The sequence below is a fragment of the Pantherophis guttatus genome, chromosome 2 (assembly GCF_059756535.1).
Source record: "Pantherophis guttatus breed Tessera chromosome 2, ASM5975653v1, whole genome shotgun sequence".
In the NCBI taxonomy this organism is placed as follows: Eukaryota; Metazoa; Chordata; class Lepidosauria; order Squamata; family Colubridae; genus Pantherophis; species Pantherophis guttatus.
This window is the reverse complement of record NC_142064.1, coordinates 158,813,272-158,828,046: the sequence shown is the minus strand read 5'-3', so window position 1 is coordinate 158,828,046 and position 14,775 is coordinate 158,813,272. Positions and strand designations below refer to the sequence as shown.

The window sequence follows — 14,775 nt, the reverse complement described above, 5'->3', positions numbered from 1 at the left end:
CTACAGAACCACCATAATTGGATATTATTCCACAAATAACGTTCATCACTGAAATAATTCAAGGATCTGAAGAAAAAGAAAAAGACACAACAAAATCTTTCTAAAATTTTGACAAGGGTTTTCAAAGTAAACCTGAGATGCCACAAAATTTCATATGTACCATGTTTTTCCTGGCAGGATGTTTTTGATGTCATTCTTATAGGATAGCCAAGAGAGTGACCTGCTAGAAGCAATCCAATGCTCATGGGAAACACAGCATCACATCAGTCACCACTCAGAAGGACTAAAGTACTTGCATCCTTCACTAATAAGGCTAGCCCAATGCCTTCCCTGCCCAAGAACAGCTTTCAGATTATTGTTGGCTCTTTAAAAGTGTTGACAGCTGACATCACTAGACCACAAGATGCTTGCCCAGAAATCTACTCTGCCAATTACATCAGTTTTTAGGCAACAGAACAAAGCCAAGAATGTCACAAATACTCATTTAGGCAACTAAAACTTTACAGAAATTCCAAACTATATATTAAAATCCAGAAAATTTTACAATGATGGAAAACAAGACTGATTATTGGGTAAATTATTGTCTGACCTTTCTATCGTCAATACAGGACTTTCACCTTTCACTGTCTTACAAATAGTTCAAAAGTCAGAAAGTTTCGGGAGAAAATTTAAAATTACATCTGTGTTGCGCGTTTCTAAATAAAACCAATCTATAAAAACGGACACAACTCCTGGATGGGCTATATTCATCCTATTATTTTATCATGTAATTGCAGTGTACCCATCCATGATAATATATATACATATTCATAATTCATGAGTTTAAAAAACCATATCCAATGGAAGATATTATGATATAAGAAATGTAAAGAAGATCCAGACATTTAACATTTTCTTTTTTGTGGTTGATACAATTAACAACACTAATTACTGGTTTCTTGTACTCTCTGTACTTCTTTTTCTTCCTGAAGACATTTTATTACCAGGCTAGGTAACATTATCATCAAATAAGGGAGTGAAGTTTACTGGCTGTTGAACTGTGGTAGTTTGTTCTACCAGCCTTAATTGGGGTATTGCTTCTTACTTCATTGTTCCTGTTTCTCTGGTGTTTGGGGGGGTATTGATTAATAAGAGATGTGACGAGGAAGGAAGTCCTTTAGAATTGTCCTAAGGATGTCCTTAGGAAGCTAACACAGTCCTAGGCTGCTTTAACAGAGGGATAGAATCAAGACTATGTGAAGAGCCCTGGTAGCGCAGTAGACTAAAGCACTGTTATTAACATCAGCTGCCTGCAATTACTGCAAGTTCAATTCTATGACAGAGAAAGAGAAGTCTCCAAGCTTTGTTCCTTCAGTGCATCGTCCCAGTTCCTCTCCCTACCCTGGACTAGAAAGTCTTTTTAACTTTCTAGATCACAGGGAAATCTTTCCCTCTAGAGCAGGGAAAGAAAGGGCCAGGGAAAGAAAGCTTAAATCATTGGGATCTCAGCTTCCTTTCTCTATCCCAAGGCACCAGTTCTTGTCACAGAAGGCGTTGCCTGCCCTATTTCAGCAGACAGCTCTTTCTCTTTCACTTACAATGGTAAGTCGAGGACAACCCATACAACATACAGTGCAAGGACTGACAGACTGTATCATGAATATTAGTTGGTAGTCAGAATACATGATATCTTTTTGTAAGGGCCTAAAGACATGGCTGTGCCAGTCTGCTTGGAGTCCCAGTGGGAGAACAGCACAATGGAGGTGGTTAATTGAGTGATAACAGGTTCCACCTACCCCCCCCCACTCCACCCCACTCTCCCTGTGTGTCCTTGGTTTTAATGTGTATATGTAACTGTAAGCTGCCCAAAGTTACCCAATGGCAAGATTGGCAGACAATAACTTTTATGAACAACAAATAAATAAATAATAATGGTCCTTAAATTCATCACACACTGACAAGTTACAAAACAATTTCAACTGGGAAATGGTTCATAACCTGCTCAAACAGGAGACCCTATGCCATTTCAGACAAGTGGTTATCCAATCTCTTAAAAACCTCCAGCCATTCTACTGACAAATTGTTTCGTCAGGAAATTTCTACTTATTTCTAGGTTGGTTCTCTCCTTGATTAGTTTCCATCCGTTGCTTTTTGTCCTACCTTCAGGTGCTTGGCAAATAGGTCGACCAATCTACTTATTTGTGGTAGGACCTTAGATATTGGAACACTGCTATCATATCATTTTTAGTCAGTGGTAAAATCCAATTTTTTTTACTACTAGTTTTGTGGGCGTGACTTGGTGGCTGTGGTGTGGCTTGGTGGCCGTGGCTTGATGGGCATGGCAGGGGAAGGATATTGCAAAGTCTCCATTCCCCCTCCACTTCAGGGGAAGGATACTGCAAAATCTCCATTCCCACCCCACTCCAGGGGAAGGATACTGCAAAATCCCCATTCCCTCCCCATTCCTGGGGGAAGGATATTGCAAAATCCTCACTCTGGGGCCAGCCAGAGGTGGTATTTGCCGGTTCTTTGAACGGCTCAAAATTTCCACTACCGGTTCTCCAGAACTTGTCAGAACCTGCTGCATTTCACCCTTGCTTCTAGTCCTTTTTTTCATTAAAGTGGACATACCCAATTCCTTCAATCTTTCTTCATATGTTTTAGCTTCCAGACTCCTAATCATCTTTGTTGCTCTTCTCTTCACTCTTTCTAGAATCTCAACATCTTTTTTGTGGTGACCAAAACTATTCCAAGGCATTATAAAATGGTACTAACACTTTTTTAAAAAAATTTGATTTATATGCCGCCCTTCTCCGAAGACTCAGGGCGGCTTACAATGCGTTAAGCAATAGTCTTCATACTTTTGTATATTTTATACAAAGTCAGCTTATTGCCCCCACAATCTGGGTCCTCATTTTACCTACCTTAGAAAGGATGGAAGGCTGAGTCAACCTTGAGCCTGGTGAGATTGCCAGTTTCCCTGCCCCTCTGGCTAGAAAGTCTTTGCAGAAAGACTGAAAAATCATGCAAGAAGTAAACATGTTTTCATGCGATTTTCAGAAATTCTGGAGGCTGTGCAATTTCCAGGGGCCCTCTTGCAAAACTTTCAGAGGCCATACAAGAGCATATATCATTTTCACACAGCCTCCACAGCCTCCAAACATTGCACAAAAGTACACGCCATTCTTGAATGATTTTTGGAAGCTGCACAGGCCAAGCAAGAATAGGGTTTGCTCTCATGTGGCCCCTGGGCCCTCCAGAAGTTGCATGAGAGGGCTGTGATTTCATGTGGTTTTTGGAAATTGCAGAGGTTGCACAAGAAATGCCCCTAAGCCGTTTCAAGAATGAAGGTCTAATTCAACCTGGGACTGCCTTGATAGGCCATGTACTCAACAGAAAAAGACTATTGCCTGAAGGTAAGTGGCTTGCAATGGATCCTGGGGAACACTAGACATCAGAGGTAATCTCACCTTGAGGATGGCCCGAGGGAGCCTTTCTAAGTGGCAGTGGAATTGCTAGGGCTGAACTTGGGGCCCAGGCCGCTACGGGACTGATGCTACTATTCCCAAAATACATCACAACATCACTACCTTAAGACAAAAACCAGATCCAATAAGTGATGTCTCCACCCCCATAAGTTTGTCCCTTGAATATGTTGGACTAGGTCCATGATTGTCATGGTATAGTTAAAGAAATGATAACTGTGTACAGGTAAGTATTTAACAGCATTATCTGCTTCATCTTGAATTTACATCTACTATAATCAAAGAGCTTATTCCAAGAACAATGTGCAGACTTCTATTTTGATGATCTAGCATCTACAAAAATGCCAGATGAAATAAACATATTGGAAAACTTTCAATTACAATAACAACATTGAGATGGTTCCAAAGTAATTAAGTGTGCATATGGAAACCAACTTCCCTGACTCTTCCCTTATTGATACTGCTTTCCCAAAGGTCATAGATTCAACTAAATTGGATGAGCTAAGGTGTGAACTATGAGGAACAATCTGCTTATGGTTTGTGCTTCCACCCAGTTTTCAGTTCTCTTGTTGAGTGTATCTTTAGGAGATTGGGAGGAGCTTCTCCAGGGAAAGGAAACTACTCAAGAAGATGAGGCATGGAATTTGTAGTCCTCCAACCTTATTTTATATGCTGAAATTTAAACTCAACACACTGTTTACCTTAAACAGTGAAGAGCCTTGGTAGTACAGTGGTCTAAGGCACCCTGTTATTAAGCTGGTTATTAAGACCAGCTGCCTGCAATTACTGCAGGTTCGAATCTTGCCAAGGCTCAAGGTTGACTCAGCCTTCTATCCTTTCTAAGGTAGGTAAATTGAGGACCCAGTTGTGGGGGCAATAAGCTGACTTTGTATAAATATACAAAAGGATGAAGGCTATTGCTGAGCACATTGTAAGCCGCCCTGAGTTTCCGGAGAAGGGCGGCATATAAATCAAAATTAAAAAAAAAACAAAAAAAAAAAAAAACCACAAAGCTGCAGGAGTCTCCCTGCAAAGCACAACTGGAATGTAAAAAAATTGTGATTTCCAAAAGCTAGATTTAAAATAAACTTCTTTTATTATTTTTTAAAAAAATAATTCTACTAGATTTAGAAACAAAAATTGTATATAATATTTTAAACAAATATTCAGTTATAGTTCTTCCAAGACAGCAGCTTATGATTACGATAAATCTACCCACTTCTAGATATAAAAAGATACTAATAATATGATGATATGCTGTTTTCTAATTATATGTTTCTGACAGAAAATAAATCAAGGAATATTTTATAATTCACTCACCAGAAATATCTGATTTCTAAACATAAGCTATGTACCAAAAATCTGATGTGCCATAGGTTGACTTTTACTCCAAACGATGTTCATAATGATTTCATACTGAAGGCCTAGAAATTCAAAATCCTCTTATATACAAAATGGCAGCAGGGAATATTTAACTTAGCCATACATAAAAAAGCAGCCTACTTGAAGACTCAGGTTCCCAGAATTTAAGCATACATTGAGAAACACAGCGGCATTCACATCCAACAGCACATTCTTGCTTGACAGGGTTCTCTCATTAATAAGTCAGGACAGACCAGGGGTGAAATTCAGCCGGTTTTATCTGGCTCGGGCAAACCGGTAGCGGCAGCTGCGGGAGGCTCCACCATGATGTCATGATGTCACTTTTTGGTGACATTTTAAGCCTGAGTGCATGCGCAGGCAGCTTTGTGCATGTGCAGACGACAGCACGCGCGAGTGGAGTGAGCGCACAGGCGGTGCGACCACATTTGCAAACCAATAGGGAAGGTTAGTGAAGGATAGACCCATTCATTTTTTAAAAGAGTGCTAACTTGCTCTTTCCCAGATAAATCAAAGTTTTAAGCCAAGGCAAAGTATAATTTCAAACTCTGTGTATTATTAACACAAGAATCAGTCAGATTTTCTAATTTCCACATAAGCAAACTACAATGCAATCATCCAGGTTTGTTAATACCATCTACTGGCAGAAACAGCACATGCTTGTTTTCAGGTTGTATAAAAACATGACTATACTAGAGGGAAGGGAACTAAAAATGAAAAGTAAATTAGCATATTCTATAGAGATTAAAGAATGCTTTTATATAGCATTTTAAAATGCACAACACTTCATTTAAATAATTTATATTCATATATTTACCATAAGGTAGACAGGGATCCCTGCTAAGGGGGAGGGGAACTTATCATTGTCTAAGAAATATCTACGAAGATCTTGATAATAAATAAAAATAAAGTCATCATAAAGTGAAAAGTACATACTGTATTTTCAATCACTACTCTATTACTAGAGATTGGCACCATCTCCAATTTGGCATTGTTGGGTACGTTAGCAAATCTCCACTGCAAAGAAAGATCCAGCACGGTCCTCTGAAATCTGAAAAACATACATGCCTATTAATAAGTTTTTACACTGAAGGTGCATTATTTTTTTCAATAAATTATTTCTAAAAGTGATTATATCAATAAATACAGTAGAAGGATAAGCTCTTATTTGGGAAAATAATGATTAAAATGGAAGTTAGTCAGAAAGGCTAAATTTACATACAGATAATCCCAGATTTATGGCCACTCATCCAGTCACTGTTCAAAGTTACGGCAGTGCTGAATGAAGAGACTTATGAAAGGCGCCTGTAGTTGCAGCTTTTGTAGCACCCACATAATCAAAATTTGGACACTTAACAGCCTACCAGTGGTGGGTTGCTCCCGGTTCTGTCTGGTTCTTGCGAACTGGTAGTAAAAGTGGCGGGAGGCTCTACCCACCCGCCTGGACATCATAATGGAGGATCTGCGCATGCGCTCCCGTTGCAAACCGGTAATAAAGGTAAGTAGAACCCATCCCTGCAGCCTACACCCACAATTATGACCACAGGGGTACTTCAATTCCCACTGCCTATCTCCTCCCTATCTATGCCCTTCTGATCTCTAGGCCTGTGCTCCATCTCCCCAACTGACCTTTACTATTTCTTGCTCCTGCTGATTAGGCATATTTAGCATGGCCCTTTGCAAGGCAGCTGCTGGCCACGTGAGGCTTTCTTCGAGGTCACACACAATGGCTTCCTTGAAAGATTGAGATTGGGACTGGGTTGGGGTGACTAAAGCTTTGCCGTGCACTGCTGGGCTTTGTGCTGTGGCTCAGGGGCCACATTTTGCAGCCCCACAGATGTAATGCACTATAAAGGTCCTTTGTATCATACTCCTGGGTTGAGTTGGGGCTGGCCTTTGCACTGCAGCTCAGGGGCTAATTTTTGCAGCCCTAGAACTATGTCACACTTGTCATCAATGGGAACAAGACGACAGAAAAGGTAAGCTGAGGAGGGCAGAGTGCAATGTAGCTGCAGCTTCCTGCGACATGACAAGCAGCCCTAGAGCCATGCAATTCTGGGGCTTCCTGCTGCCAGATTAGGATGGGTCCTCAGCTAATAATCACAATGGGGAACGCCATTGCTGCCACTAAGCAATGTGAGCATGTCAAATCTCATTTTATAACAGCATCACTTAGCAACAGAAATTCTGTTCCCAATTGTGGTATAAATAGAGGACTTCCTGTACTAAGCCATAACATAGTGTGTTTTATTTCACTGTATGAAGCCATGTATTGAGATTTTATTCACCAAGATTTATGGATTAATGCTACATGACTCTAACCAATTATGGTTTATTCAACAAGTCATATTTAGGCAAACCATGGCTTAGAACAATATCTGAACCAATCAATGAGTGTGTTTACAAAGAATGCTAAGCCAGATTTTAGATTTGGATTCAGTTATGTCATCCAAACCCAGGGACAATTGAGAGTAAAACTAAGGATTAAAGCTATTAGAGTGTGGGTATATGTCCACTGATCATTTTTTAAAAAACGAAGGGACTGGGAAATTAATTAAATTTACATAAAGATGATTTCAACAACTCAGTAGGTGTCAGCTGAGCAACCAAAATAAAGTTGTCTGGAATACCAGCCAGGAGGAGAATGAGGTACAAACTATTGCCAGGATTTTTTCTGCAGCTGGAACCCATTATATTTGGAAATATTCACAAATACCACTTTCTCTTTCTCATAAAATTAAAGGTAAATGAGAAAAACATAACCGTCAATATGGGAACTATAATAAATACTAGCATTTAATAATTATTAACTAATAATTAATTAATTAATTAATAATAAAAAAAATAAAAATAAAAATAATAATTTTATATATATGCCGCCCTTCTCCCGAAGGACTCGGGGCGGTGTACAGCCAAGATTAAAAACATAAATATACAATATCATAGTTAAAATTAATTAAAATCATTAAATGATTTTGGCCAAATTTTAAAACCCAATATTAAAACCCAATTTAAAATCATTCAGTTAGACAGGCCCGCCTGTCGGAACAGTAGGGTCTTGAGGGCACAGCGAAAGACCCAGAGATCAGAGATGTTACGAATATCCGGGGGCAATTCATTCCAAAGGGCAGGAGCTCCGACAGAGAAGGCTCTCCTCCTGGGTATCGCCAGCCGACATAACTTGGCCGACGGTACCCTGAGGAGTCCCTCTCTGTGGGAGCAGACTCGTCGGTGGGAGGCTATTGGTGGCAGAAGGCGGTCCCGTAAATATCCTGGTCCTATGCCATGGAGCGCTTTAAAGGTGGTGACCAACACCTTGAATTGCACCTGGAAGACCACTGGGAGCCAGTGCAGCTCGCGCAGGAGAGGTGTTACATGGGCGTAACGAGGTGCGCCCATAACCACCCGCGCGGCCGCATTCTGGCCAGTTGGAGCCTCCTAGTGCTCTTCAAGGGGAGCCCCATGTAGAGAGCATTACAATAGTCCAGATGGGAGGTGATGAGGTTGTGAGTGACCGTGCGCAAGGCGTCCCGGTCCAGAAAGGGACGCAACTGGCGGATCAGGCGAACCTGATAAAAAGCCCCCCTGGCTACGGCCGTCATATGCTCTTCTAAAGACAGCTGTGAGTCCAGGAGGATACCCAGATTGTGAGCCCTCTCTGTGGGGGGCAGAGATTCACCCCCAATAGTCAGTGATGGCACCAACTGACTATACCGGGACGCCGGAAGCCACAGCCACTCAGTCTTGGAAGGGTTGAGCCTGAGCCTATTTCTCCCCATCCAGACCCGCACAGCCTCCAGGCAGCGGGACATCACATCAAGGGCATCATTGGGGTGGTTTGGGGTGGAGATGTACAGCTGGGTGTCATCGGTGATGGACTCTCACCCCAAAACCATGAATGATCTCACCCAGTGGCTTCACATAAATGTTGAACAGAAGGGGTGAGAGGACCGACCCTTGCGGCACCTCCCAAACAAGGTGCCTCGAGGTCGACCTCTGCCCCCCTGCCAACACAAACTGCGAGCGGTCGGAGAGGTAGGAGGAGAACCACCATAACACGGTGCCTCCAATTCCTAACCCCCTCAACCGCTGCAGCATGATACCATGGTTGATGGTATCAAAAGCCGCTGAGAGATCTAATAGGACCAGGACAGAGGAGCAACCCCCGTCCCGAGCCCTCCAGAGATCATCAACCAACGCGACCAATGCCATTTCTGTGCTGTACCCCCGCCTGAAGCCCGACTGGTATGGCTCCAGATAGACAGCTTCCTCCAGGTACCTGGGTAGTTGTCGTGCCACCACTCTCTCGACAACCTTCGCCACAAAACGAAGGTTGGAGACCAGACGGTAATTTGCTAATACAGCCAGGTCCAGGGATGGCCTCTTGAGGACGGGCCTCACCACCGCCTCTTTCAAGGCGGCGGGAAAGGCACCCTCACTCAAAGAAGCATTTATAATCCCCTGGAGCCAGCCTCGTGTAACCTCCTGGGAGGCCAGTACCAACCAGGAGGGACACGGGTCCAATAAACATGTGGCAGCACTAAGCCCACCCAGAATCCTGCCCATGACCTCGGGAGCCACAGGGTCAAACTCTTCCCAGATAATATTCTCAAGACTCAACCCCGTTTCCCTCCCCGGACTCACCCAGTCGGAGTCCAAGCCTTCCCGAATCTGAGCGACTTTATCATGCAGGAATTGCACAAAATCCTCAGCTCGACCCTGCAAGGGATCTTCCCGCACTTCCACCCGAAGGAGGGAGTGGGTCACCCTAAACAGAACGGCTGGGCGGTTCTCTGCAGATGCGATAAGAGCGGAAAAATAGTTAGATTTTGCCACTTTTATCGCCACTAGGTAGGTCTTGATATAAGACCTCACCTGTGTCCGGTCAGATTCGGATTGACTAGTCCTCCAAACACTCTCTAGGCGTCTTTTCCGACGCGTCATCCCTCTCAGCTCCTCGGAGAACCGAGGAGCCAATTGAGATCGGCATCAGGTCAGAGGCCGCAAAGGCACGACGCAGTCCAAAGCCCCTGTGGCCGCACTATCCCAGGCGGCCACCAGGTCTTCAGTCGAGTCGTGTGCCAGAGTCTCAAGAAATTAATATTAATATTAAGTTATAATGAACAGTCCTTTATCTATTATGCTATTAAGTTCTCCAATAAATTTAAATTTAGAGATTCTAGAACTTTATACTCAAATTATCTCAATTATTAAGGCATTGAGGGGTCTCCCTACTAGAATGTGTTTATCTTACTGTAAGTAGAAAGAGGGGATATGAATTTCCATTATAGTACAATATAATTTGATGCAATAGTAAATAGTTAACTTCTGTCAAAACTCAATCTAGAAAACATACACATTGAGAATCAGATAAAAGGAATATCTTTGGAATTATTACTATAAACTTTTTCAGATGTTTTTTCCTATAACATAATGGAAAATGGAAAATTGGAAGCTGTGCATTGGTTGCCAATCTGTTTTCAGGTACAATTCAAGGTGCCGATTTTAACATTATAAACCCTTCATGACATGGGACTGGACTGTCTGAGGGACCACCTCTCGGTAGTTACATCAGCCCACCCCATTAGCTCTGGCAGAGAAGGCATGCTTGTGGGTATCATTAGGTAGGGATCTACATTTGGTGTGTACCAGACATACCCTTTCTATTGTGGTACCTGCATTAAGAAATATTCCCCCCCCCGGCAAAAAATAGTTTTGCCCCACCCCTTTTGACATTCCAGAAGGCCTGACTATATGACCAGGCCTAGGGGTGCCCACAGAACCAGAGACTTGGCTAGATGGCTCCATCACTAAGGTGAGCATTCTTATTCTCTCTCTGCCTAGGGTTTGTATATTTGTTTTTTATAATATTTATCTTTTGGTGTGGATTTTTATGCTTTTATATCTGTTGTTTTTGTATCTAGTGTTTTATTCAATTTATATCACCCAGAGTCGCTTTTTGTGAGATGGGCGGCCATACAAATTTGATTAATAAATAAAGCAGTAAGACTTACTTCAAATCATATTCATTAGGACTAAAATTCTGCTTTCTACAAACTTCTTCCAAGACCTGAAGAAAAAAAATAGAGAGAGAATTAATTTGGATTGACATACAGAAGATATTTCAAATAGATTATTTACTTTCTCCTCACTTATGTGTCAAGCAGTAATTCAAATTCACATCTACAAAGGGAAGAACAATCTTTTTTCCTCATAACTTAGATCAACAAAAATGCATTTTAGAATCATATTAATTGCTCACAAATATTACTTTTCACAGAAAGTGAGGTATCTCAATTATATTAGTTCTAGACACAACATGGTCATTGAATCATTGCTATAACAAGTGCCAAAATAGAAGTAGTCCTCAATTTACAACTGTAATTGTGCCTAGATTTATGGTCGTAAGTCATAACAGTCATTAAGTAGGCCACCACTTGACTATCACCAATTTTACCACCTTTTTTGCAGCAGTCATAAAGCAAATGTATCAGTTGTAATGCAAACACTACAGAAACATTGTAAATTATGGTCATATGACCAAAGGATGCTGAAAATGACTGTAAACGTGGGCCCTATTTACCGAGTGTTCAAAATGCGATATGACTATGGGAGGGGTCCTTCACCATCAAAGCTTCAAATCCAGGTTGCAAGTAGCCCTAGAATGGTCTGTCAAAACTTTGAGTAGTTTTTAAGTGACTGGTCATAAATCAAGGACTACCTGTAGTTTATGCTAAGAGCCAATAGCTACGGTGTTGAATCTGTATCAAAATACCTGTTTGTTTACTACCGGATATATGTCATAGGCTTATAGTTGTGGCGACAAATTTAGGGAAAACTCTATTCCCTTGAATTTGCAGGCAACGGCTCAGAAAGATTATAAATTGTAAACAATTATAAATTAAATGTAAGTATAGGTATCTATCTAATCTCAAAAAAAAATCAATCAGATTTGGTTAATATTTAGATAGGAATCATATTTCTATAAATTGTACTTGAAAGTTTTAAAAAATCTGGAAGAAGGTAGTTTCAAACCACTTTCATAATGCTAATAAAACAGTGTGAATATGTTCATGTAGCTAACAGAAGCAGAACTCAACTTGATTACCAGAAATGGAAAATAACTTGTATGATATAAATTTACTGTGCTTGGCGTCTATGTCCATATATGACACACAATCATACAATTGTTTTGTTTTAGCTTAGTCCAGGATGTCAATATAGTCACTTTTTATGTCTTAGAATGACTGTCAATCTTGTCACTTGTACTTATTGCATAAGCCATACTTAAATTTTAAAAAATGGCTAAGCACAAGGTGCCAAACTAGTCTGTATGAAAAGAGAATATAACCAAAATTTGTTTGCACGGCAAGAAAAGAGTTAATGTGAACAAGTGTACTTATTTCTATATTCTCTTCCTCCCAGAGAAGTTCAGAAAAAAACACACGTTTAAATAAAATAAATCAAATATCAACAACAACTAAAAACAATTGTGAAATTAAAATATTGCTTTACCTCAGCAGGGCCTGGAAACAGTTATAGAAGACTTAAATTATGTTAAATGAAAAACATTTATCTTTCATTTACACATACCTCACACAAAAGGCATTAGCCATGACTACATGATCTCCATTGTGCAGGACTCTTTAACCATAAACATTCAAACCCAGAATCTGTTATGCTTGCCATTACAGTGTGTATTCTCATTAACTGGATTTTTGGCTCAATATGTCAACACAGCAATAAATTTCATCCTATCAAGATTCACACATCACACTAAGTAAAAAGGTTGCTTTTAGTTTGCCTTACTTTATTACATTATGAACAAAACTGTTGGTTGTAACTTGTAAGCCATGGCATATCATTTAACACAATAGGTGAATTTGAGCTTATTTAATGTCATATTTAAAAACTGAGGCTTAATATGATGTATAATCTTTTAAAATGATGAACTAGTCTCTGTGTCAAGTGTAAAAGAATATAAATTAGGATCTATTAGGGATATTCAGTTTATCTATGAAATTCTATAAACTGCCTGAAAATAATCCCACCACTAAATTAGATTGCTGAGAAGAAAGTTTGAAAGAAAAACTAGGAGTCATTGGATTTGAACATACTGTTTTAGTTTACCTCATGCTACGCAAATCCAGCTCTTGTGGTTAGCCTCTGGATCAGCATATCATGAGAACCCAGAAAAATAGATTAAGTAAAACATCAGTAAATTAACCATAGGAAGCATTTCATGAAAATATAGCCATTCATTTTTAATCTGGTTTTAAAGTAATAGTAAAAACATTCAATGGACCCCAAAACTCTTAAGTATCCCAATTTCTAATTCAATCACTTATATAATTAATTTCTCTACAGTTCCTTTTCTTTTACACAGGCCAAAGGTTAGTTAGTTCAACTGCTTTTATTATCCCAATTTTTCTGGCTTCACATAACACTGAGCCATATAGTAATCATACAAACCGGGTTGGCAGTAAGTTAAGTTGTGGCTGGCTAATCTGTGGCTCAATAGATCATGTAACCTACTACTACTATTATTATTATTTCTCAGGGTAGCGCCTCCCCAAGTTACACTTAGTAAGGCAAGCCTGTACCAAATACACTTTGGCGTAGTATAGGGGCCAAACACACTTTGTATAGGGACCACCAAATACACTTTGCGAAGCATAGGGGCACTAGTCCCTTCTGTTCCCCATAAGAGAGAACTAGAATGGTGAGAATCCACAGGAAGAGGCAGAGTTCCACGGAAACCCCTTTGCAAAGAGGAGCGTGAGAAAACACAATCCTCACCTGGGTAGCACATAAACAAGGCTGGGTAGCCTTCCTCAAAGGCCTAGCTTTCTATTTTTAACGACAAGGCCACCCGATACGCTTTCTGCTTTCCCCCACAACAACATTCTACGGCCCTGAGAGCTACTGAGGGCAACGACCTGTCCGCAGACCCAATCATAACTAGCCTGCTCACCTGTTTTCCAGACCGGGGCCAATCAGAGCGAACGCAACCCTCCCACCCCTCGTTTTGCCCGTCACCAAGCCCACCTGGATCAGCGCGGTGCTTGGGCCTACTCGGACCGTCACTCGCCTCCCGTTCGGGGTCAACACCGTCACGGCGGAAGTAGCCCCTCCGCCGGCCGCCGACATCTTTCTCTAGCTCGTTCACTCTCCTCCTCCTCCTCCCTCCTCCCTCCTAATGCAGGCCAGCTTCCCCCGCCCCTTGTAGGCACCAGATTCTTCCGCAACGAAGCCGAATGGCCACGGCTGAGGGGCGCGGCTTCGACGTCGGAGCACCCAGCTTCGCGCTTCATCCCTGCGGGTCTGTGCCTGCCCCTGGCGACCCTTCTCTATGGAGCAGAGGGAGCTTGGTCGAGGGAATCTCTTGGCACATGCAAGGCAGCTTTGCCCGGACTCCTCTTTGGTTAACACGTGGACTTGTTGTCCTCCTGGGCTACTGGAGGCGTCTCCTCCGTTGCTCGCATTTTGCCGCCTTTTTTCGCTTCTCTTAAGCAGTCCGGAGCGCTTTTCGGCCGTGCGGTTGGGTAGCCCGTGCAGGTGCTAAAATTATACGGACCATCTGGGGAGGGGAGGAATTTCAGCGTTTTCTACCTGTAAAAAGATGATGGGCAGGATTGTAAGTACCCTGAATGGAAGGCTAATTTGTTAAAAAAATAAAGTTGGGTATACCTGTACTCAACAGTGCTTGACTGGATCATGGCTTATTGAATAAATCTCAGTTTAATCACCCACAAAAAAAAGCATATCGATAGGTTACATGAATCAAGTTCTGGTCCTAATTGTGGTTGTAAATCAAGAAATAATTCTAGTATCGTTTGTGAAAAAGGCTTATTCCTCTGAAGGCTCTTAAGACTTAGAGTTTTAGAGGAATAAGCCTTTTTCACAAAGGATGTTTTCACATTGTTTATGG

The 14,775-nt window shown here is 41.4% G+C and overlaps 1 protein-coding gene across 2 annotated transcripts in view; it reads right to left on the bottom strand.

The window, feature by feature from the left end:
- ASPSCR1 (ASPSCR1 tether for SLC2A4, UBX domain containing) overlaps window positions 1–14,456 on the bottom strand; it is an 81,811-nt gene extending 67,355 nt beyond the window's left edge. For both annotated transcript variants that reach the window (XM_087887110.1, XM_034412907.3), the window contains exons 1-3: window positions 13,893–14,456; window positions 10,859–10,914; window positions 5,781–5,895 (exon numbers count right to left, since the gene is read on the bottom strand). In XM_087887110.1, the coding sequence (XP_087743236.1) occupies window positions 5,781–5,895; window positions 10,859–10,914; window positions 13,893–13,994 (273 nt within the window). In that variant the 5' untranslated portion in view covers window positions 13,995–14,456. The remainder of the gene's footprint in view (window positions 1–5,780; window positions 5,896–10,858; window positions 10,915–13,892) is intronic.
- Between the last annotated feature and the right edge of the window lie 319 nt (window positions 14,457–14,775).